A 25,178-nucleotide genomic window follows, 5' to 3' on the forward strand; every position below is an offset into this window, starting at 1 on the left:
CGTCCCATTGGCAGTCTCCCCCATTACACATGTCCTAGAACAGAGAGCTTTTTATCTTCACTAGCTCTCATTGCCACTATCTTCAGTTTAAAAGACTTCGAGAGTTCCCTCAGCTCTCAACTTGTACAAGTCTCTTATGTGTCAAAGTCCTTTCTTATAATTGCTTTTTATTACTGAAATTATATTTCTCTTACTCCATTTTCCATATACATGGTAAATGGAGTAAGAGAAATATTTTTTATATATACATACATATATACATATATAAACATTCTACTGCCTTTGAAATATATGTATATAGGTATGGGATATCATTTTAGTAATGCACAAAAAGTCCTCTCTGTGTTATCAATTCAAGAAAAAAGATCATGTTTAAACATATTTGTGGCACCATTCTTTTCTTTTCTTTTTTTCTTTTTTTGCGGGGCAATGAGGGTTAAGTGAGTGTCAAGTTTCTGAGGCCGGATTTGAACTCAAGTCCTCCTGAATCCAGGGTCAGTGCTTTATCCACTGCATCACCTGGCTGTCCCCATTATTTTCAATAATGGAAAGCTAGAAAAAAGATCGGTGCCGAACCATTAAATAAAGGCTGAACAAATTTTAACATGTGAATATAATGGACTATTTCTGTGCCATTAGGAATGACAAATGAAGAACTCAAGAAAATTTGGGGAGACTTGCATGAAACAATACAGATAAAAGAAAGTAGAGCCAGAAGATCCAGCATATGCAATTACCATAACAAGGTAAATAAAGTCAATATGGAAAGGCAATATATGGAAAGATAACCAAAGATACCAGGAGGTGATAAGAAGATCTCACATTCTAGGATGTTTTAAGATAGAATAATTATCACCACTTATATTAGTTCTTAAGGTTTGTGAAGTACCTTTCATATATTATCTCAAGGAAACCTTACAATTATTCTCTAAGGCAGTGGTTTTCAAAGTGCAGTCTTGGGGCCCCCTGAGAGTCTAGGAGATCCTTCCAGGGGGTCTCTGAGGTCAAAATTGTTTTCTATAATAATACTAAGACATTTTAATTTTGAATATGGTCAATACCAATGGATATAACACATAAAAACAAAAGCTCTTTGGGGATCCTCAATAGTTTTTTAAGGGTATAAAGGGGCCTGAGAATCACTACCATAAGGTAAGTGCTATAGGTACTGTTATCTCCATTTTACAGCCTAGGAAACTGAGTCTCAGAGAGTTTAAGAAAAGACTTTTCCCACTAGTAACTATTGGTAGTAGGATTCAGGTTTTGCTGACTTCAGATCCAATGTTCTATCCATTCTGCAATACTGTCCCCGTGAGGTTTATGAAGCAGTTTTCTGTCTGTTAGTACAAGAAATACTGTCTTTATGGTATAGATGAGGAAATTAAAGATCAGAAATGTTAAACAATTTGCTTTACACAAAGCTAATGTGCCGGGGAAGGATTTGAACTCACATCTTGATTCCTGGTCTAGCACTCTTTCTGCTAAACTACATGCCTTTAAAGGTTAAGTTCCGAATGGCTGGGATGGACAGTAAATGCTATAAGAATTCAGAAAAGAGAGAGATCAGCTTCAGTAGGGGATGGCCAGGGAAGGATCATAGTGAAGGTGAGTGCTGAACTAGATCTGCAAAGGGATTGAGGAGATCAATGAGTCAAGGCTGGTTGGGGTGCAGATGTGCGTCCTTGGCAGGGAAATGATGCGAGCATAGTAGGCTGAAGTAGTCTTTGTAACAACCCAAGTTCCAAAGTCTATTGCTGTGGGACTCTTTCCTCATTGATAAAGATCAAGGCCCTGCCCCTGCAGGAGGAACAGGGCAAAGCTGGGGAGAACTAAGGTCTGCTTTTCTTTGTGAGTCTTTCTTCAAGTCTCTTCTGGTTCTATTCTAGCTTCTGCCTTCAATGGAGAAGAGGGAAGATGCCAGCGCCACTTCATTAGTAATCTTCAAATAAAGGCAGAACCAAAGCTGAGTCTTCAAGGCTACATAGGATTTAAGGAAGAGGGAGAAAAACAGAAGAGGGAAGTGGGAAGGGAATAAGCATTTATGTAGTACCTACTGTGTGCCAGGCATGGTGCTAAGCATTTTTACAAATATTATCTCATTTAATCATCACAACACAACCCTACAGGGTAGGGGCTATTATTATCCTCATTTTATAATTGAGGAAACTGAGGCAAAGAGAGGTTAATGACTTGCCTGGGGCCATACAGTTAGGAAGTAACTGAGGCTGGATTTGAACTCGTCTTCACTTCAGGCTCAGCACTCTATGCACTGTATTACCCATTGCTTCAAATATATCCCAGGTAAAGGATATACACACATGGCAATAAGCATGGTAAATGAAATGGACAATGAAGGAACCTGCCTCACAAGAGGAGAGGAATGTATTGGAAATAAAGTAAGAGTAGGATTATGGGACCAGATTATGGAGGGACTTGAAAGCCAAGAAAAATGAGTTTGATAGACCAGGGAGCCTCAACAGATTCGTGAACAGGGATGGTGGAAGAGGCATTTGAGTAAATTTCGACTGCCATATATGTAAGATAGTCTGGACTGAGGAAGAGGCTGGAAGTAGCAAGAACTAAGTATATGCTGTAGCAACTGAGGTGAAAGAGACCTGAAATTAAGATAAGAGAAAAGAAAGAGGACATCAAAGAGACATTTCAAATGACGTCATGATTAATCTGATATAGAGATTTGTTCATATTAGGGGTATTTTAATAAATGTGTGCTGGATAAATGACATGTGCTGAATTGAATTGAAAAAAACTTATTCCACTTGGTTCTAACCTAATTGAAAAATGTCCCAAGAGGCTCTCTGCTAAGAAGGAACACTCCCTAAACAAACATTTCCTTTGACTAATGAAGTAGTTTTAGCAACTTGAAACATAAACCAGTGGGACGCAGATATAATCCTGCCAGGTCCAAAGAGCCCTGGACTAGGAACGAGAGAAGGAAGAGAATTGGAAATGCCTAGTGTACAATGTATGTTATGGGAAATCTCCCCTGAGGAGAATCGCCAAATAAGCCTCGGAATTCTCCTCAGCCTTCAGGGCTCTGTTCAGGTGCTGCCTACTTGAGGAAGTCCATTCCTTCTTTCTAGCTTTCTATCCTCAAAGGCTCCTGAAGGACTTGGTCTCCTTTCTCCTTTGCTCTCATCACTTCCTACCTTGTTATCTACATAGCTGGTACATGGCCTCTTTTTCCCTTCCTTTGACCTCCAATAGAGTATAAGCTTCTTGAGGGTAGGCATTACAGTGCCTGCTCATTTTTATCTTTGTATTCCCAGCATCTGTAAATGATGGGTATATAGTAGATACATTTAAAAATGTTGAATTGAATTGAAATTCATGAGCCCAGGTATCATATAGTAAATGCAATAGTAACTCAGTGCTGACTTTTGGGAGCAATTATTTGTAGGGTTAATATAATTTGTCAATGGCAACTAGGTGCTGCAGTGGATAGAGAACCCGGCCTGCAGTCAAGAAGATTTGAGTTCAAATCCGGCCTCAGACACTTACTAGTTGTGTGACCCTGGGCAAGTCACTTAACCCTCTTTGCCTCAGTTTCTTTATCTGTAAAATGAACTGGAGAAGGAAATGGCAAATGACTTCAGTATCTTTACCAAGAAAACCCCAAATGGGGTCATGAAGACTCAGACATGACTTAAAATGACTCAAGAACAACAAATTTTTCAGCAATGAGGAAAATGTGATTTTTAAAAAGAGGAACCAATTGTAACCAAAAGTCTATAAATTTTAAAACTGCATCTTTTTTTGCAGAACAACTAAAGGTGTGCTGGAATCAGCTTGTATCAGGCCAAGAGCCAATTGTTAGTTTTCCAGTGTGAGAATTTACATCTATGATATCAGCAAATGCTACAAATCAGGGCTTGATTTATTGTTTTATTGATTATTTAGACCAGCAGTCTGGACACTCAGGAGTGCCTAGACAGAACCAAATTAAAATACAATTGGGAAATGTTTAACAAAATAAATAAAAATAGAACAAAATATAGCTAATGTTAAATTATGGTTTTCTCATTCAATATGCAGCCTCCAGGGATCCATTTCTATTTGAGTTTGACCTGCTGGTCTATACTTAAGAAAATGAACAAGAAAATGCTAATAATTCAGGTCAAACTTAAAATGTGTCATGGGCACATTTTCCCCCCTGAAGAGCCATGCTTCATTTTTGTTTTACAAGGGTTCAGGGTTTAATGTTCATCCCATTTTGTTTCTAACAGTTTTCATCCTCTGATTCCAATGCTGATTTAGTTCTGGGTGGTTGCTTGAAGACTATAAATTTAAGTGGAATAATACAATATTTGTTGGCTAATACATTATTGCCAAGTCTCCTGCATGCACTTGGAAAGGACTGTTTGCTGAAGCTGGGATGATCTGACCTGGGATTGATTCTATTATTTCAAACTATTTTAAATTGACTGGTGAGGGGAGCTGAGAATATTGCCGTCAGGAAGCCTGTGTGAAAGAGCTGGTGCATCTCTGGTATTAAATTCGCTATAGGCTTCTCCCCTGTCTGCTGCACCTGCCAGCTCCTTCCCTGGGTGTTGTCCAAACAAGCAACACAATGATAGCTATCACAGCTGTCATAGCCTTCAATAAACTAGCTGTCATTGGGTCAGGAACAGGGAACCGAAGTTCAGTGTTTAGAAATGAGTTGTGTTGAGCAGAATCAGTTTTTACAGAAACACAAAATGTCAGAGCTGGAAGGGGTCTTAAGGTCATCTAGTCCAGATATGTGACTGAACCAGATTAAAATGTAATTGGGAAATTAGATTTAATTTAAATGGAAATATAATTGGAAAAAACAAAATAAATAAAAACACAATAAACAATAGATAATGTTAATTTATGGTTTTCTAAGTCAGTATGCACCAGCAGGTCTTAGTGGCTCTGTTTCTATTTGAATTTGGCACCTCTGGTGTAGCACAACCCTCCTCATTTTTGTAGCTGAAGATCAGTATGGTGTAGTGAAAGGTGCGCTAAGCTTGTTATTAAAGGGATCTGATACTGCTTTGAGACTTCCTAGTTGTGTGACTCTGGGGAAGTAGCTTCTCTATGAGACTATAAAAAAATGAGGGCAATGATATTTACATTATCTACCTCAGAGGGTTGGGAGGAATGTGCTTTATCAGCCATGAAGTGCTGTATTAAGTGACTTGCCCTAGGTTACATAACTAATAGATGAGAGGCTCAAAACTCAAACCTTCAGTCTCCATTCAAGTCCAGAGCTTCTTATCCAAAGAAATGGTTGTTACCACACTACATGAAGACCATCAACGTTTTATAGAAATGTGTAGCACTCGCTCCTGGATATACAAACTGATATATATATGTATATATATATATATATGTATGTATATATATATATATCCCATGAGATGCATGAACTCACCAAACATTTGTGAAGTATGGGTAAGGCATTATGCTCAAGGCTGGGGATACAGTGACCAAAAAAGGAATCATTCCTCGTCCCTGAGGATCTTATATTTTACCAGTTGGAAACACCATAAATACATAAATATGCACACACATACATAAATATAAGACAGTTTGATATGGGAGCATTAATAACTGGGATAATCAAGAGAGGCTTCCGATTGTAGATGGAAATGGAGCTGAGCGAAGCTTGATTCCTGTGTGCTGTGGTGTCCTCACAATTATTTACATTTATGAACCAGAGAAGCAAATTCTCACCAAAGTAAATTCAATCTTCTTTTTTTGGATTTTGATTTGTGGTTCCTGTTTGTTCAATCCTCCTACCCTCAGCTCCAGACTCTAACCTCATAAAAACCAGATTTAGTGCTTGGGGCTGATCTAAGAAGGTGTTTTTTCCTTTGGATTTCATTACCCTTGCCTACAGTTTACTCTAGGAAAATTCATGTCTAGATTTCCGCAAATGTGGATTAAAGGGATCCCCAACTCCTGTACAAGCACTCAAGGAAACAAGTGCATATCAAATAGAGGACAACCTATATTTCATTGTGCAGAAAATATAGAAAGTACATAGTACTTGTAGGAATCTATACACAGTTATAGGAAACACAAAAGGCACTCAAAGAACCCAAAGAAGCCCATAAGCTTCCCCTTGGAAGGAAATTGACCTTAGGGTTGCCACTGGGGTAATACTCTGATATTTCAGGGAAATCTTTCTTTCCTACAGAGACTTACAAATTCCCCCCCAAAGACTTGTACCATTCTGTGGTTTAGATTCCTTCCATAAGGCAGCTAGGTGGCATAGTGGATAAAGCACTGGCCTTGGATTCAGGAGGACCTGAGTTCAAATCTGGCCTCAGACACTTGACACTTACTAGCTGTGTGACCCTAGGCAAGTCACTTAACCCTCATTTCTCAGCCAAAAACAAATAAATAGATTCCTTCCATAAAGCAAATGTACTTTGGAACAAACAATACCTTTCCCATTATATTTGCAGTTTCTGAATAATTCACTGAAATAATAGGAGGTGATAGATCCCATTATCTTCCTTGCCACTCAATGACATGGCTTCAACTCTCTTAGCTCCTCCAACTACAGGGCCATGTGAGCAATGATCTTATTTCTCCTATAAGACTGCTGCTTAGGAAATCCCTTTCTCCAGAAGGTCTGTTCTCTAGCTCTTAAACTGGGGGTTACCCACAAGGCTGTCACTACCAAGCAAAATGTCCCTTCTTTGCTTAGAAGGATAGATTCCTAGATCATGTTGCCTTGGAAATAGAAATTTCTCCTCTACACAATCTAGAGCTCAGGAACACTGCCTGTAATTTCCTCTGTCTCCCTCCACTATATGCTTCTGCATTAATTTTTTTTTTGGTGGGGCAATGATGGTTAAGTGACTTGCCCAGGGTCACACAGCTAGTAATCGTCAAGTGTCTGAGGCCGATTTGAACTCGGGTCCTCTTGAATCCAGGGCCAGTGCTTTATCCACTGCACCACCTAGCTGCCCCTTCTGCATTAATTTTATCATTGCTGTGGCTATTGCTATCTCTGTAGTTGGAAAAGTCCAACTTTTCTCAGGCCACATGGACAAGCATATCTCCCTTCGTCACATCCTGCTGTAAATTGATATCAACTGCTCCTGGTGGGAGATGGTTGGAGAGAGGAAAGGAGAAATCCCCTTCCTCAAATTCTTATGATGTTCCAGAAGATAAGGGGGCAAAGAAAAAGGTGAAAAGGCAGAAAGACTGGAGACAAATTATATGTCTCTTACAGTCATCCTGACTAGAATTCCAGCCAATCAATAATCTTGGGGGTTGTTGTTTGTTCTTCATTTTTAAAGAGGAGCATGACATCAGAAGGTGATGTCATGACTTGCACTAAATTGGATTTAAGTGAGACATATGTGCAAAGTCACCAGCCTCACCCTCTCCTCCAGAGCCATCTGGGTCTAGTGGCAAAATATACATCAGGATGACAAGAGATGACCCTGGATGTTTGGGTCACACAGCTAGTAAGTGTCAAGTGTCTAAGGCCAGGATTTGAACTCTCATCCTCCTGACTCCAGTGCCAGTGCTCTATCCACAGCACCACCTAGTTGCCCAAATCTAGGGGATGAGTCACTGAAAAAACAATCAGGAATTGTCTATATCCTTTCTCCAAGTTGCCAAAGAGCAGGCCCACACACTATGGGAGAGAGGTATACTCATTCTATAAAAAGAGTTATGCTTATCAAACTGACTTAGAAAAGCTCCCCAGATTGCACCTGCTCCTTTCCAGGAGAGTACCCAATTAATTAGCCTCAAACGTGAACATGGCTAGGTTGTAACAGAGAAACAGTTAAATAAATCGTGGTTCCTTAATGCCACAGAATATTATCATGTGATTAAGACTAGGAGAGAATACAGAAATATAATGTAAGGCGACACATCGGCTATGACTATTTAAGAGGAAAAGTGAATGAATGGACAAATGACTTAAATCAATTAATTACTCCTTCCACATCACAGGGGTTAGGGGCACAGTGGCCACTGCAATGTAGAAAATCCATGTAAAATTTTTTTGGCCCTCCCTTCATACCAGAGAAGAAGTCTGCATTTTTTTCTTTTTTCTTTTCTTTGTTCCTTCCTTCCTTCCTTTCTTTTTTTTATGGAGTACTTACAATATCTTATTCTAAAATTTGGATTAAATATTTGGTCATAGGCTCTGTGTCATCTGCTGGTCTTTGCAGGTTGCCTGCAGCTTCTGTAAAACTTCCCTCAAATTCCCATTTGATTTCTTATGCCAACCCCTGATATATTAAAACCATGATGGAGAATGTTGTGATGTGGAATGGATAACTGTAATTTAAATATAACTAGTTACCAAGCAAGATTGTATTGCTGTTGAATGGTAAGTTTGTAATAGGGATAGGAACTGGACCTGTGTTTTTTATTAGTATTGGGAATTATAGGTTAGCAACTTCTTTGCAATTTATCGTCTCAGAGAATTGATTACATTGAGAGATTAAGTGGCTTGCCCAGAGTTACAGGGCCTATGTATGAGAAGTGATACTTGAACCCACGACTTCCCAATTTCTTGGCTGGCTCTTTATTCACTACTCCACATAACCCCTCTAAGTTAGCAATAAAATATTTAATTTATTTAAAAATGATTGGATGGTAATTCCCCATTCAAAAACCATTATATTCTTTATTTGCCTTTTTCAGAGCTATTTTTTGTTTAGGAAAAAAAAATTAGATTCACCATTTTTTTTTGCAGGGCAATGGGGGTTAAGTGACTTGCCCAGGGTCACACAGTTAGTAAGTGTCAAGTGTCTGAGGCCAGATTTGAACTCAGGTCCTCTTGAATCCAGGGCTGGTACTTTATCCACTGCACCACCTAGCCGCCCCATACCATTTCTTTTTAACTCCTTCCAGCTAACTTCAAGCTTAGATCATGGGAATGTATTATAACACAAAATAATAATTCACATTTATTTAATTCTTTAAAGTTTGTTAGATATTCTTCTGAAAACCATCCCATGGTCTAGAGAGTGTAAGTATTCTATTCTCATTTTACAGATGGGGAAAGTGAGGCTGGGAGAAATTAAGTAAATTATTGGTATTAAATATTAAAGTAATAATAATTTAATGGTCTTCATTCCTCTTCAGGCTACACTTTAGACTTTATCTACCTACCAGAAACCTCTTCTTCTTGAAAGCTCCCTTTCGCCCTGGAATTCACACATTGGCAGTACCTTCCATCCTTTGGCCTCTCCCTCTGTTTGACTGGCTCTTCCAGCACCTTCTTTTTTTTTTTTTTAACAGAATGCAAATTGGTCTCTTTATTAGGGATGCAGAAGAGGCCATTCTGCCCTTCAGATGATTGGAGGAATGAAGTATTTTTTGAAAAAATGGACAAAGTATTTCTCCCCCCTCCCACTGGGGCAATGAGGGTCACACAGCTAGTAAGGGTCAAGTGTCTGAGGTTGGATTTGAACTCAGGTCCTCTTGAATCTAGGGCTGTCCAGCACCTTCTTTTAAGGAAGCTGGCCCAGGCCAACTGTGTCTTCCTTCCTTTCTGGGCTTAACTCCTGACTTGCTCTACTAGGCACCATTCAGCTACCTGGTATCAGTGCCTTCACTCCCATATCTCCTCCTCCCTATGAGTTTCATTTTCTGTGAGTTTCCCCTCATGAGAGTGTAAGTTCCTTGAGGTCAGGGATTTTCTTTCTCTTTGCTTGTCCTTGTTTTCCCAACCCTGAGCACAGGGTCTGGCACATAATAAGTACTTCATAAATGCTTATTGACTGACTGATTGATCGACTTATCCACAGTCACACAACTCTGGTTGTAGTTCAAACTTGTTTTTCCATTCCAACATAGTGCCCTCCCCATAGCAGGACGCATAGTGGATAATTCTTTTTCAAGGTTCATTGGAGAAAAGAGAAAAAGGTAAACGAAAATGCCTGGAAGGACAAAAAAGGAGGCCGGAATAAATTGGAGTCAATGGCGCTGTGATTAAACTGCGAATTATTCCAAACACATGACTAGGCTTGTGCCATGGAAAGGATTCTGGGTTTGGATTCACAAGACAGGGGTTTACCTCCTAGCTCTGCAGATTAAGAGATGGGTGACTTTGAGCAAGTGAGTTAACCTCAGTTTCTTCATCTGTAAAATGAGGGGGCTGGACGAAATGATGTCAAAGTGTTCTTCAGCTCCATATCTATGAACCCACATATCAGCCGTACAGAACGATGTACTGGGAAGTGGTGCAGTCACATCTCTCCAGCATTGACTGATCCAATCTCTGCCTCTTCTTCATTGAAACTCTTTATGTAGAGTGCCACGTCATTATGGTTATAACCTTTACTATAAACTTCTAGGGGTGGGGCAGGATGGAGACTAATAATAGCATAAATAGCTGCTGGGAAAAGCCAGAGCAGTTTTTATGGGAAAGGCATGAGATATCTCTGATCATGTGGTCATTCTCTAGAGCAGGATTTTTTTTTTTTTTTGCGGGGCTAGTGGGGTTAAGTGACTTGCCCAGGGTCACACAGCTAGTAAGTGTCAAGTGTCTGAGGCTGGATTTGAACTTAAAAAAAAAAAGTTTTGATAATTATGATTTTCTTTGTAATCCTATTTATTTTATTTTATGCATTTAAAACCACTATTATGGGGCAGCTAGGTGGTGCAGTGGATAAAGCACCGGCCCTGGATTCAGGAGGACCTGAGTTCAAATCCGGCCTCAGACACTTGACACTTACTAGGTGTGTGACCTTGGGCAAGTCACTTAACCCTCATTGCCCAGCAAAAAATAAAATAAAATAAAACCACTATTCTGAGACAGAGTCCACAAGATTTACCAGACTGCCCAAGGGGTCCACGAGACAAAAAAAGGTTAAGAACTCCTGTCCCATAGTGAGGGGATCCAGGCAGCACCTCTTTCTTACTGTCTCTGCCTCCCTAGGATATTCTTGCCACACAAAACTAAATGAGAATTTGGCTATAGAGGCATATATGAAAAAAACCACAAAATTACCCTGGGCAAACCCCAGATGGTACAATTAGGGAACAATAATTCAAACCACAAAAAAACAAGGGATTGGAAAGGCCTAAAATGATTTATACACGGAAACCTGGTAATGATTCTATATACAAAATGAAATTCAGGGCTTCTATTTGGAATTGATTTCAAAGAATCTCAAGACTAAAATACCCTTATCTATCTATTTTCCTTCCTTCCTTCCTCCCTCTCCCCCCACCCCCATTTTCTCTCTCCCTTCCTTTCCTTCATATATTTTCCTCCTAGTATTTCTGTCATAAAGTGTTTGGACTTCACTTCCCACTAATGCCATGTGTATTTGTGGGAAAGTATGACCTAATTTTATTGGGGTGAAGGTGGGGGAGCAAAGGGTTACTATACTTTCTGTATTATTTCACTAAATACTTTTGATTTGAACTACTTATGCCTTCTGGCTGATTGACAAAAGTAGCTACATTTACAGGGGCTCACCAACTGTGGTTTCCACTTGATAAGGAGCCTTGAACTTGGAATAACTTTTTGAAGAACTCCACATGTGAGGAGTGGAGTGGGGTGGGATACCCCTGAAGCTACATATTTCTTGACTTCAAATTACTGAAGAAATAGGCTAGAGAAGATCAATAATTTGCTCAAGGTACAACTGGTAATTTAGATTTTGAACTGAGGCCCTCTAAGTCCAGATTCAGGGCTCTTTGATTACATCTATTAGATGGGTGCAGAAAAAAGTGCTATCTGATGCTCTCCACATCCAGAAAAATGAACTGTGGAATCTGGATGCAGATTGAATCACACTGTTTCGACTTTTTTTTTCTTTTTTGAGGTTTTTCCCTTTTGTTCTGATTCTTACACAATATGACTAATGCAGAAATATTTTAATGTGATTGTACATATATAACCTATATCAGATTGCTTTCAGTTTGGGGAGGGGGGGAGGGAAAGGAAGGAGGGAGAAAACTCTGGAACTCAAAATTTTACAAAAACAAATGTTGAAGAGGGGCAGCTGGGTGGTGCAGTGCATAAAGCACTGGCTCTGAATTCAGGAGGACCCGAGTTCAAATCCAGCCTCAGACACTTGACACTTAACTAGCTGTGTGACCTTGGGCAAGTCACTTAACCCTCATTGCCCTCCAAAAAAAAAAAAAGGAATCTGAAAAACAAATGTGGAAATGATCTTTACATGTAACTGGAAAATAATAAAATACTTTTATGATTTACAAAAAAAGGTGCTACTTGAGGTCTAAGATGTACAAATTTTGGCACTACAACCTCTAGATTATCAGTATAGCAAAGGGCAATAAATATGCCCTTCACTGGCTACGGAGGAAGAGGGCCCAGAACTTTAGTAAAAAAAGAAAAATACAACATAACAAAACGCCTCACTTCATTCCATGAAATATAAGAGAAAGGTCAGTAGGCTATGTCCAAAATGGACAGGAAAGGAAGAAGCCATTCTTTTCTACATAATTCCACTGATATTATCTTCAGAATAATTATCTCTTCAACTCTAGCCCCCACTATCCAAAAGTTGCTAAAAATGATTTTGGAGAAAAGGCATTAAAAACAGAAAATAGAACGTAAGAACTCAATGGAAAAGTTTAATGGGTATAAATTGGGAAGGAGAGAAGATGGTAATCTTCTATTTCTTTGCATACCCCACAACACCTATCATGGTGTCCTGCACATAATAGGTGCTTAATAAATTTTGATTTGAAGATGTAAATATCTCAATGCCCTCACCCCCCAAAAGTAGAGGAAACTGAGTAGCAACATGTAATGAAAAGAAGGCAAAGCAAGTTTAGACTGAACAGCAAGATATGTTTCCTAGAATAAAACACTGTATTTTTGAATAGTCTCCCAAGATAATCAGTGGAAGCACCATTTATTACTTAGGACATTTACCATCAGACTGGAGGAGCCCTGGAAGGCATAATCTTGTTAGGGAAGGAGGCTAGAGTCTTGTTAGGAACCAGAGACGGATATGGGGTTGTGATTTTGATCAATTTTGACAGCACAATGTATTTCTGTAAGTTTGTTCTGCAAGTAGAGGAAAAAAATTCAACATTCAAAGGTACTTTGCATACTAATAGACAGAAATACCATATTTTTGATCCTCATCTCCAGACCACTTGGCAAGCTGTGGTAAAAATATCTCCTAATAAGATAGGAAAATAGAAAATGCTCTATCTAGTAATAACACTGAAGTTAAATACAGTTCTACTTCAAATGAATCAGATCCAAACCCAGCCATTTCTTAGAGCCTTTTGTCGCTGGAATAATTTGATATAACTCAGTGATTAACAGATGATCACATCAAAGGTAATTTAAAGTCTACCACATATACTACTGCACTTTGAGAAGTTGATATCATCAAGAAGGAAATTTATATCATGGGAAAGAAAACCAATGGTTAAATAAATCCTTTAAGTTATAGCTCTAAATTTAAAATTAGATGAAATTCATGAGACTCTGCTTTTAAAGACAACACCTGCCGTTACCACCCTGCTTTCTTTTCAGTTCTAGTTCCATGCAAGTAAAACCGAAAGCTAATATGGATCACCTATTTACACAAAAGCATCCCAAGTCAATTGGACACATTTTTTTTTATACTGCATTGTATTTTTATACTGACACTTACCCTCTGGAGTAGCATTAAGATGATTTCTTTGAATTGACAAAACTTTGAGAGACGTAAAAACATTTCTGAAACCATTTCCTTGGCATTTCCCCAGTAAGCTGCTACGGTTCTGTAGATCGAATGAAAGGGAGTGAATTCCATTGTCACTCAAGTTTAACGTTTCCAAAGAGGGAAAACACATAAAAGAGCTGAAAGTTAGCTCGGATATCCTATTGTTACTTAGGTTCAGGTGTTTTATGGTCCACTCTTCGTTTTCCATGTTAGATACTGAGAGAGCTCTAATAGAATTGTAACTTAAATCCACTGTGGTCACTGTTTGTGGTATAGCCATTGGTATATCAGATTTTCCAGTAAAAGAACAATCCATCAAAAGGTCCCCATCCCACCGGCATCTGGAGTCAGACGGAATATCAAATTTTCTTGTTTTGGTTGCTGCTGTTCTGGTAAAATAAAGGCTTAGCACTACAATAATCACGATGAGGTAAGACCTTTTCATAATGCCTATTGGAAAAAAGAAAAGGAAAATGAATTCTATTATTCACATACGGCAAACATTTTTAAAAGCTAGGAGCAAAAAGAAAGATGCATATCCAAACTGAAAGAATTTTAAGGTTTTTTTTTTAAAGGAAATTTTACTTACTTTTGATGCTAAACATTTTAGTTCTTCAAGTTTGTTTTTTGTTTTTGTTTTTGCTTTGGCTAAGATTTGTCTTCCAAAAAATTAAAGATTTAACAGAATTAATGTTTGTATCACTTTAAAACAACTATTCTAATTTTTCTGAAAGGAATTTAATCCCCTGGACCTCACCTTTAAAATACTTCTGTTTTTAAAATATCCGTCACCCGGCAGTCACCCAGCAGTTACCTGGCAAGACTGTCTACTCGGAATTAGTGAAACATTATCAAGGTTTGGGACTTTGCTGCTTCCTCACTGGTTCTATGGAAGGAGCAAAGTCAATTATGCTTATCTACAATTCTGTCCTGAGTGAGACATGTGGCTTATTACTCTAGCACTAAATGGCAGAAAGTTCAATGGGTCAAACACATGCTGTATACTAAGACTTTATGTGTAAATTAAAGGGGCAGCCAGGTGGTACAGTGGATAAAGCACCAGCTCTGGATTCAGGAGAACCTGAGTTCAGATCTGACCTCAGACACTTGACACTTACTAGCTGTGTAAGTAGGCATGGGAAGTTTTGCCTTGGGAGGTTTCTGCATATTTGTCTTTGCAGGTGTTTTGGAAAACATCATCACTCTCAGGTTATAAGATATAGAAAAATACCATGTATATTGGTTTAGTTTTTAAAAATTTGTTTTTCCCACACTCATACAGGTGCAGCCAGATACCATCAATCACTTGAACCTTTTTAGGGGTAGTCCTGAGAAAGCTGTAAGTACCACATTCATCTGAATATAGGATGTTTGACTATATAAACCTCATCCCCCAAAGGTATAATTCTCAGTAGAAAATAATTGCGTCAAATTATTTTTAATTGATCTATTTGAGATAAATATTATTTTTAAAATTTTATTGATGGCTATTGTTCTTACATCACCTTCATTTCCAAATATATCCTTCCTGTTACTCCAAACCAGGGACTTATTCCAAGTAACAAAAAATAAAAAAGAAAGAAAAGAAAATGAAGAGAAAAGAACAAAGAAAGAAAAGAAAAAAGAGAAAAGAAAAAAGAAGGAAAGAAAAAAGAAAGTTCAGCAAAACTAAGCAATATAGCAATTGAGTCTTACAGTACATGCTAGGTTCTTCATCCACAATCCCCAGCCTCTCTTGTTAAGTGGGGGAAGGGATATATTTTCCCATTTCTATTTCAGTGACAAGCTTAGTCATTGAAATTATACACGATTCACTTTATTTTTATGTCCTTTACACTGAAGCTTTTTTTCCCCTAAAGGTAAATCACTTTGGTCATGTAAAGTATCATGGAAGGCTGAAAAGGACCCAAGGAAAGGTAGGTGATTTGAATTGGGAAATGAACATGGGAAGTTCCTTATCTTATAAAATGAGGTGGTTAGGCTAGATGATTTGCGAGGTTCCTTCTAGCTCTAAATCCTGTATTCCTGTTGCAAGGGATACATTGATTCATAAGATCAGAACTCCAGAGCTGGGATGGGCTTTATAAATCTTTAAAATCTTGTCTAATCACTTCATCCAGAGGCAAAGAAATGGAGGCCTCAAGATGTCACACAAATAATAAGAAACCGAACCAGGATTAAAATCCAGCTCTTTTAATTCCATAGCCAGAAGGGAGAAGTAGCATGAGGATTGCCAGCCTCTGTCAATCTTTTTCTTCCAGCCCTGTGATGTTCAGACCACAATTACGTCATGAGAGTTGAAAGGAATTGAAAGGGGGTTTTTTCCACTCCAAGTTATATGAGTTTCAGTGGATACAAAACTGGATTTCAGCCACTTTCTCCTAACCTGCAACCAGGTAGCCCAAGAAAAGCAGTTCAAAATCTAGATTTCAAATCCCCAAAGGCTTCTTTAGCTAGTTTTCTGGGTTATCAAAAGAAATAAAATAGCCTGAGATCATGAGTTTTTCAGAACTGGGGCTGTTGCTAAACAAAGCTATATCACAGGGAAAGATTGGCAGAAGACAGCAGGGAGCAACAGCAGGTTGTAGTGATATTTCCCAGGGCAGCTACATTGCTCAGTAGATAGAAGACTAGTCTTGTTATCAGGAAGATTCATCTTTATGAGTTTAAATCATTGCCTCCCATCCCCTACCAAAAATAATCTACTGCTGGATCCAATGGTCTTTTTTCCTCTATCCTCATCCTTTTTTACCTCCCTATAGTATTTATCAGGGTTATCCACTCCCATCTTCTGGATATTTTCTCTTCAGTGGGTTTTCATGACCCTATGTTGTTGTTCTCTTTCTTACCCAATTCTTTTAAAAGTATATTTTAGGGGCAGCTAGGTGGCGCAGTGGATAGAGCACCGGCCCTGGAGTCAGGAGGACCTGAGTTCAAATCCGGCATCAGACACTTAACACTTACTAGCTGTGTGACCCTGGGCAAGTCACTTAACCCCAATTGCCTCACTAAAAAAAAAAGGTATATTTTAATTTTTTTCCGATTCTAAAAATTAAAAACCAGAATAATTCCTTACACACAGAACACAAAAAGAAGATTCTACATGAAACCAAATCTTCATTTTCTATCACTTGCTTTAAAGAAAAAGTCTCTAGTGAATTCTATATTTTACTTGTGTGCTTCCTTCTGTTTCCTTCTGTGTATTTAAAACATGTTTCAGTGGCCCTCTTTTTTGTCTATTCCTCTAAACAAACAAACAAAACCCCTTGTAACAAATAAACAGAGTCAAGCAAAATGAATTCACACAATGGCCATGTCCAAAAATGTGTATCTCTTTCTGTACTTTGCACTTCTCATCTCTGTCAAGATTAGGCAACCTGCTTGATCACAGATCCTTTGGAGACATGGTTGGGCATTGCACTGATCACAGTTCTTAAATCTTTGAAATTCGTTTTGCTTTATACTGTGTTCATCCTTGTCTAAATTATTCTTCTGATTTTATTCATTCCATTCTACCCTAATTCATACTACCCAGGATTTTCTGGGATCATCTCCTTCATAACTTCTTACAATAATATTCCATTATATTCATGTGCCTCAATTTATTCAATCACTCCCCAGTGGACAGATATCTTTATATTCTAGTTCTTTGGCTTTTGCTTTTTCCATTTTCACCCCCCCAATCAGGAAGTTGGCTTTGCTTGCAGCTATTCCCTCTCTGTCATTAGTCTTCCTCATTTTCTTTCTTTTTCTTTTTTTTGCAGGGTCACACAGCTAGTAAGTGTCAAGTGTCTGAGGTCAGATTTGAACTCAGGTCCTCCCGAATCCAGGGCCCGTGCTTTATCTACTTCACCACCTAGCTGCCCCCTCTCCACCTAGCTGCCCTGCAGTCTTCCTCAACTCACTTTTCTCACTCTCCTTCCCAATCTCCACTTGTTTTCCTGTTGATGTATACTCTTCTATACATCCTGATTATGAGGAATGACAAGTTCTCTTTCTCCTTTTTATACTTGTGTGTTCTTTTTATTCTCTCTTCTCTTTTCCCTCTTCAAACCCTGAAAACAGTGCAGCCCTTTGGTCCTCTGTTTTTGTAATTTAACTCACTCAATACCCTTTGAAGATTTTTTGTTTGTTTTTTTGCAGGGCAGTTGGGGTTAAGTGACTTGCCCAGGGTCACACAGCTAGTAAGTGATAAGTGTCTGAGGTCAGATTTGAACTCAGGTCCTCCTGAATACAAGGCTGGTGCTCTATCCACTGTGCCACCTAGCTGCCCCTCCCTTTGAAGATTTTAATGTGGTTAAGGAACACTTGTTGCTTCCCTCTGTATTAGAATGCTAATACTACATCACTATATACCTCCTTTCAATTGCTCAGATGAACTTACTTTTCTAGATTTCTCTTGAACCTTGTGTTTGTATTTCAAAGTTTCTACTCAGTCCTTTTTATCAGAAATGCTTAAAAGTCCTCTATTCTATTAAAGATCCATCCTCCCTCCCCTCACTCCCATAGATTTATACTTGGCTTTGCAGAGTAGGTTATTCTTGGTGTAAACTTCTCTCTTTTACCTTTTGAACACTGTATTCCAAGATTTCCTCTTCTTTTTAATAGAAGTTTCTAAGTCTTGCATATTCCTAACTATAGTTCCTTAATACTTGAACTGCTTATTTTTGGATGCTTGAAGTCCTTTTTTCTTTGACATCGGAGTTCTGGATTTTGACTATAACATTCCTGGAACTTTTCCTTTTGAGGTTTGGTTTAGGAAAACATCAGTGGATTCTTTCCATCTTTACTTTGCCCTCTGGGTCTAATGAATCTGGGTAGCTATTATTTATAATTTCTTAAAATATGGTATCCTGGGCTCAAGATATAGAATTAGTCAATCAAGATGCAGAATCAGCCAATGTGGGAATCTGTCCACCTTGACTTTGCATATTTATTATAAGAAGGGAATTGGGAGGGAGAAAAAAATAAATGCTTAACCAAAACAATTCTAAATAAAAAAACACAATGTTCAGATTTTTAAAAAATCATAGTTTTCAAGGAATTCAGTGATTCCTAAATTATCTTTTCTTGTTTTCCAGTTTTTTATATCAGGTATCACTTTTTTCTCTCATGGAATTAATTTCTTGGCAATATTTAACACTATCTCTTCTGAGATATTTATTCTTATTTCAATTCCTTCTTACAGAGATTGTTTCATTTTTAAAAATCTCTTAATTTCTTCTAGGTTTTCATGCAGTCCTTATAGAAAATCCAATTTTTCCTTTGTCTCTCTGCTTGTAGTTGTTACACAGTTACTTGCTCCTTCTTTTGGGACCCTCTAGATCTACAGTAATTTTTTTATACTTATCAGTCTTTTCTCTTTAGTGTTCATTCCTGAATTAAGACTTTGTGTCATGACCAGATTCCACCTTGCTGTATATTTGGGTTGGGTGGTCGGCTCTGCTTGGTTTCACCCTATGTCACATGAGTTTCTGCACTGACTTTTACCTTATGTGGTAAGTCCCCTCCAAGCTCTAAGTTCCCTCAAATACATCAACATCTCTCAAATCCATCCCTTTTTCTCTACTTATACCAGCACTGGAATGGGCATGTTCCAGTCCATACTTAGACCATTGCAATAGTCTTCTCATTTCTTCCTCTGAGTCCAATATCCTTACTAATTCATCCTCCACGGAGCTGCTAAATTGATTTTCCTAATGCAATGATCTCACTCTTTTGTTCAAGAAGCTACCGAAGTGTCTCATTGCTTAGAGGATCAAATATAAATTCCTGTTTGGCATTTAAAGCCCTTCATAATCTGGCTCTAGTCTATCTTTCTAGACTGCTTACACATTATTCCCCTTCACACACTTTAATTTTTTTTTTTTTTAGTGAGGCAATTGGGGTTAAGTGACTTGCCCAGGGTCACACAGCTAGTAAGTGTTAAGTGTCTGAGGCCGGATTTGAACTCAGGTCCTCCTGACTCCAGGGCCGGTGCTCTATCCACTGCGCCATCTAGCTGCCCCACACACACTCTAAATTTTAGCCAAATTGGCCCTCTTCCTATTCCTAACAAATGACTTGACATCTTTGCTCAGGCTGTCTGCCAATTCTGGAATGCTCTCCTTCCTCCCTCACCTGCACCTCTTAAAGTCCTTATCTCCCTTCAAGGCCCAACTCTAGTGTCACCATCTCCCCAAGTTGTCAGTGCCCCCAGCCACTTTGCATTTATTTTGCTTTTAACCACTTACCTTATTTATTTTGCATATATCTTTTATTCTATCTACTTATCTGTGACCTTGTTGTATTCTGGTAGATTGTAAGTTCCCCAAGGAACATCTGTATTCTTTGTGTTCAGTTCTGGGTGGCACATTATAGGAAGGACATTGATAAACTGGAGAATGTCCAGAAGAGTTCAAACAAAATGGTAAATGGTTTTGAGTTCATCCCCAATGAGGACTGGTTGCAAGAATTGGAGAAGAAAAGCTTTAGAGAGTGTGTGCTAGTTGGGCTCAAGGATCTGAAGAAGTCATGTGTAGGAGCAGCTAGGTGGCACAGACTGAAGAAGGGATTAGCCCCACTGTACTTTACCCTGGCCAGACCACATATAAAGTATTGCCTCCAAAAAAAATAAGAACCTTTCCTACTCTGAGATTTTATGATTTCATGAAATCCTATTAAGCTCCTGGGGCCCAGCTTGGATCCCATCTCTTCTGTGAAGTCTTCCCTAAACTTCTCAGTGGTAAATACTTTGTCCCTCCTTGAATTTCATAAAGCACTTTAAAAAACTTCCATACTTCAATTTGTATTATACATATCCATGCATGTTTCTTATTCTTCACAAGACTATAAGCTTCTTGAGGGCAGTGTGGCTTAATCATTTTTACATCCCTCAACACTGCAAAATCCTTTTCATGTAGCAGGAGCTTAACAAGTATTTGTTTCATTGGATTCACTTCCTAACTACAAGCTTTTACCCATATACAACCCCCTTCTTAGAATAATGTTTTTAAGTAATTAAAGGAAATGCTAAATTTCAGTTAGGGTTTAGTAAAAATAAAGACATATTTTTTTCCTCATCAAAATTCATGGGTCCCCTCAAATCTATTCACAGACCCCCTTTGGAGTTTATTTTTTCCAGGTTAAACATTTTTATTTATATTTTTCTGTCCCAATCTCTATCCTTCCTTTCCTCTCTCCCTTCCCCCCTTGCCAAGGTGGCAAACAATCCAATATGGGTTATACATATATGATTGTGCAAAACATCACCATATTTGTCACTTAATGAAAGAATGTGAAAAATAGCATGCTTCCATCTTTTCCATCAATAGCAGTTCTTTCTTTGGAGGTGGATAGTATGCTTCATCAATATTCTTTTGGGATTGTCTTGGATCACTGTATTGTTAAGAATAGTCAAGTCGGGGCAGCTAGGTGGCACAGTGGATAGAGCACCGGCCCTGGAGTCAGGAGTACCTGAGTTCAAATCCGACCTCAGACACTTAACACTAGCTGTGTGACCCTGGGCAAGTCACTTAATCCCAATTGCCTCACTAAAAAAAAAAAAAAGAATGGTCAAGTCATTCACAGTTCTTCATCGAACAATATTGCTATCTCTGTGTACAGTGTCCCTTTGGAGTTTAACTGCAGGTTAAGAACTCCTGTTATAAAGCTTCAACCCCCCCCCCACCAAATCCCCATACTTGAATGAATAAAAATGACATCTCCAATCAAAAGCTACCTCTCCTATAAAGATATGGAGGAATAAGTGCATGGGGTTACAAGAGTTTTGTAACAAAGAGTTACAAATATGCCAGAAAACATGGTGGTGAAATATTTATAGCATCTTTGTTTTATGCAATTTCAGGGAGCTGAGTTTGTAAAATATTTGTCTCCTTATTTATAACTACAATATTTCAATATACAGATGTTTATCAAAGTAATTGGTAGTCACAAAGAATATGAATGGGATTTGCTGTCAGAATAGTAAAACCCATCAGTTACTTATTTAATATTGTTTCTTCTATGTGCAAGGCACTTTAGTAGATACTAGAAGCACAAAAATAGATGGGAAATATACTCTGCTCTCAGGGGAAATAAATATGATACAAGGGATAGTGAGATAGGTGCAAAGGAGAGATCCAAGCAAAGCACAAGGAGTAATTTGAGAGAGATAGAGCTTTCAGCTTGGAGGATGGGACAGAGCAAGGGAAGGTTTTAGAGAAGTGGTACCTGAGTAAGGCTTTGAGGGAATGGAAGAACTTCAGAAAAGAGAGATTGTCCAATTTTTTGAAGAGAAAACACGATTAAAAATGATTTTTCAAAGGGAGATTTAAAAATTCCTTTTGTTGTTGTTTTGTTAGGTTCTCCTTTAAAATAATCTTTCTAGGTTGGTAAACAGATAGACATTACTGTGATAGAACCGGTATTTTCCTAATGCAATGGCCTTCAGCTCCAGCTTTCCTGACTGTGGCCTGAGATCCTCACACTTCACCCACCCCGTAACCCCACCACTGCCATCCCCACAATCTGATTGGCCCCAGCTTCCTGATCAACAGGCATGAAGTCCAGGGGGACTACAGTCTGGGCCTCTCAGACTTTATGGTTGCCTGAGGCCACACCAGTTGCTACACCCCAATGACATACTGACTAGACACATTCTAAGTGCCCCTGTATCGTTTTTGTTTATTCTTGCTGTGGTAGGGCAAAGATGACCTCTTTTTCCTTTGTTAAATGTTCCTAATTTCATCCCAATATTGAACCTGAAAAGGGTGTTGGCATAAAAGCCCTACAACAATTATATTACTGCCAGAGTACTAATGTTCAGAAAAGATTTTTTTGTTTTGTTTCGTTTGTTTGTAAGTCAATTGGGGTTAAGTGACTTGCCCAGGGTCACACAGCTAGTAAGCGTTAAGTGTCTGAGGTCACATTTGAACTCAGGTCCTCCTGACTCCTGGCCGGTGCTCTGTCCACTATGCCACCTAGCTGCCCCCAGAAAAGATTTTTTGAAAACCTTATAATGCCTTGAAGTGAGTGGTATTCATTTCTCAAAATGAAAAAAAAATTAAAGTTATAGAAAAAGTTCCTGTGGGAATTGGAAACAAAGTTAAATGTACTGGTCTTTTAAGTGGCTAAAATAATGAATGTGTGACATAAGGAAGTAGAGGGGTAAAAAGAAAAGCAAAAAAGAATTCACTCTGGCAAAAGAAAAGAATTCATGCTAGCAAAGGAGAAATAGAAAAAGAATTATAAGGAAAAGGCAGAAGGGGATATTCATGGAATCATCATGCTTTAGTTGGAAGGTTTTTGTTGAAAATGGAAGTGTTCTTCAACATTACTTAGGCAGTAATATCGCTTTTAAGACAACGTAAATTTTTAGATTAGTGGGTGAATCAGAGGCACATTCAACAGTGATTCCATTTTATTTACTTTTAGGGTAAACAGAGAAGGGCCTGGAAGATTGGTCTTCAATTGATCACTGAAGTCTTCCAGGAGACTCCTTGGTCCTTCCAAAGCAGTCTGGAAACAATTAGCAAGCCCTTTCCTCCTCTCCAACTATCCCAGACTGGGATGCCTCACAGACAACCAGAACCATTTCATTTGAGTTCTAGGAGAACAAATTGACCCACCAACCTATGCTTGCCAGGGCACCATGAGGTGGAACATACTAGGAAGGGAGAGGCCAGTCATCTCAGTAGACACCAAATTATTAATAATAAACCCTTAAAGGCAAATGCAACAGCAATAATGATGTTACATTATCAAATTATACTTAGCTGTATTAGTTTTGATTGGATTTTCAAATAGAAACTTATTAACACATAACCCTTAACAAATTAGCAGAAATTTATTTATATCATCTTTATTGTAAACAGAGGTCATTAACATGTTACATCAACTAAAGTCAGCAATATGGAATAGATTTATATAATTATTTTTTATATGGCAGAATTGGTAAATACCATCTTTGAAATAGATGACAAATTATCGTTATTTCAAAGGTACAAAGGTCTCTTTAGTGTCATTTTAGCACCACTGAACTCTCACCTCCTAAAAATGAATTTAATTACCAATGGGCAACAATAGTTACTATAAATAATGACTACACAAATTGTAATTAAATAATACAAATATATATTTTAAAATGTGTAGACCAGCAAATAATATACAGGAAGTTCATGCTTTTCATAGTATCATAGATTTAGAGCAAAAGGGTTCTTCAATGCCATCTAGTCCAAATCCCTCATTTTACTAACGAGGCTATAAGAGAGGTGTTTGCCCAAAGTCACCGAGCTATTATGGTGGTAAAGTGGGATTCAAACCCAGATTCTTTGACCCCAAATCCAGTGCTCTTTCCAATCCAATATAGTCTTTCTATGAATTGACTAGTTTTTCTACAAATTGCTGAAGGCCAATCCTGGGTTTCAGAACTTTACCCATCCCTGAAGAGGAAGATTTAGACTTACTAGATGGGCAATGTCCTAGTAAGGAAATTGTCCCCAAGTAGAATGGGCTGCCTCTGGAGGTAGGTGATTCCTTTTCACTGGAGCTATTCAAGCTGAGGCCAGATGACCGTGGAGGAAGGACATTATAGAGTGGGTTCCTTTTGGGTGTCCCTTATTAAGCTAAATCTATGATGGCATGAACTTGGTTTCAGGAATATAGTCAAGCACCATCTGGTGGCAAGAGAGAGTAATGTCCAATTTCTATTTAATGAAAGCTGTATGGATGTGCAGTGATCCTCCGTCCCTTCCCTTTTTTGCTGTTTGGTTTTCCTATGTGGTTTATAGGAATGTATTGCAGCAAAAAGTGGGAACTCCTTACTTTGTAAAGTATTTTAAAATGCTATACCTTTGAAATAATTCTGTAAACTGCATCAAATCATCCTATCTAGTCAAAAGCACTTGGGATGGGGGTGAACATATATGTACACGTACATGTATATATATGTATATACACATTATGTATATAAACCAAAACTAATGACAAAATTTCAAAAATAATTAGATGATTTGTGATTACTTGTGCAATAAACTGTTACACAGTTTGTGTAAAATATTTATTCAAATAAATCTGAATAAAGCACAAAAGTATGCAAAAAGAATAGCTGGGGGAACTTGAAATGAGATTTCCAATTGGAATATATGTAGAAGGACAAAGTTCTAGCAAAATAGCTGTAATAATTAATAGAGGCCACAATTCTGTTATAGATATTTAAAGTGTAACTTTCAGGATTAGGGAAGGACTCAATGGTTATTTTGATTAAACTTAAAGACCCCAAGGTAATGTTTAGATTTTGATAAGTATTGTATTTTTAAACTATTTACATATACAATAGTAACACTATCAAATATTGTGGGGTTTTTTTAGACTTCCTTATCTACACAATATAAGTAATCATTTAAAAATACTTGCTTGATTAAAACACTATGTAAATGTAGGCTTAATCCTATTTCCTGTATAAAAAAGAAATAGGTAGAGCCTGTGGTTCATCACTGATGACTGCTTAACAGTAGGCCAATAATTCACTTT

At 38.1% G+C, this 25,178-nt stretch overlaps 1 protein-coding gene across 1 annotated transcript in view; it reads right to left on the reverse strand.

Annotated features, from left to right (window-relative positions):
- The window catches only part of LRRC66 (leucine rich repeat containing 66), a 29,449-nt gene extending 15,337 nt beyond the window's left edge, over positions 1-14,112 (reverse strand). Inside the window, 1 exon segment of the mRNA XM_043972256.1 lies at positions 13,617-14,112. Coding sequence (XP_043828191.1) covers positions 13,617-14,112 — 496 coding nt within the window.
- Positions 14,113-25,178: the final 11,066 nt, after the last annotated feature.

Source organism: Dromiciops gliroides, chromosome 6, assembly GCF_019393635.1.
Source record: "Dromiciops gliroides isolate mDroGli1 chromosome 6, mDroGli1.pri, whole genome shotgun sequence".
NCBI lineage: Eukaryota > Metazoa > Chordata > Mammalia > Microbiotheria > Microbiotheriidae > Dromiciops > Dromiciops gliroides.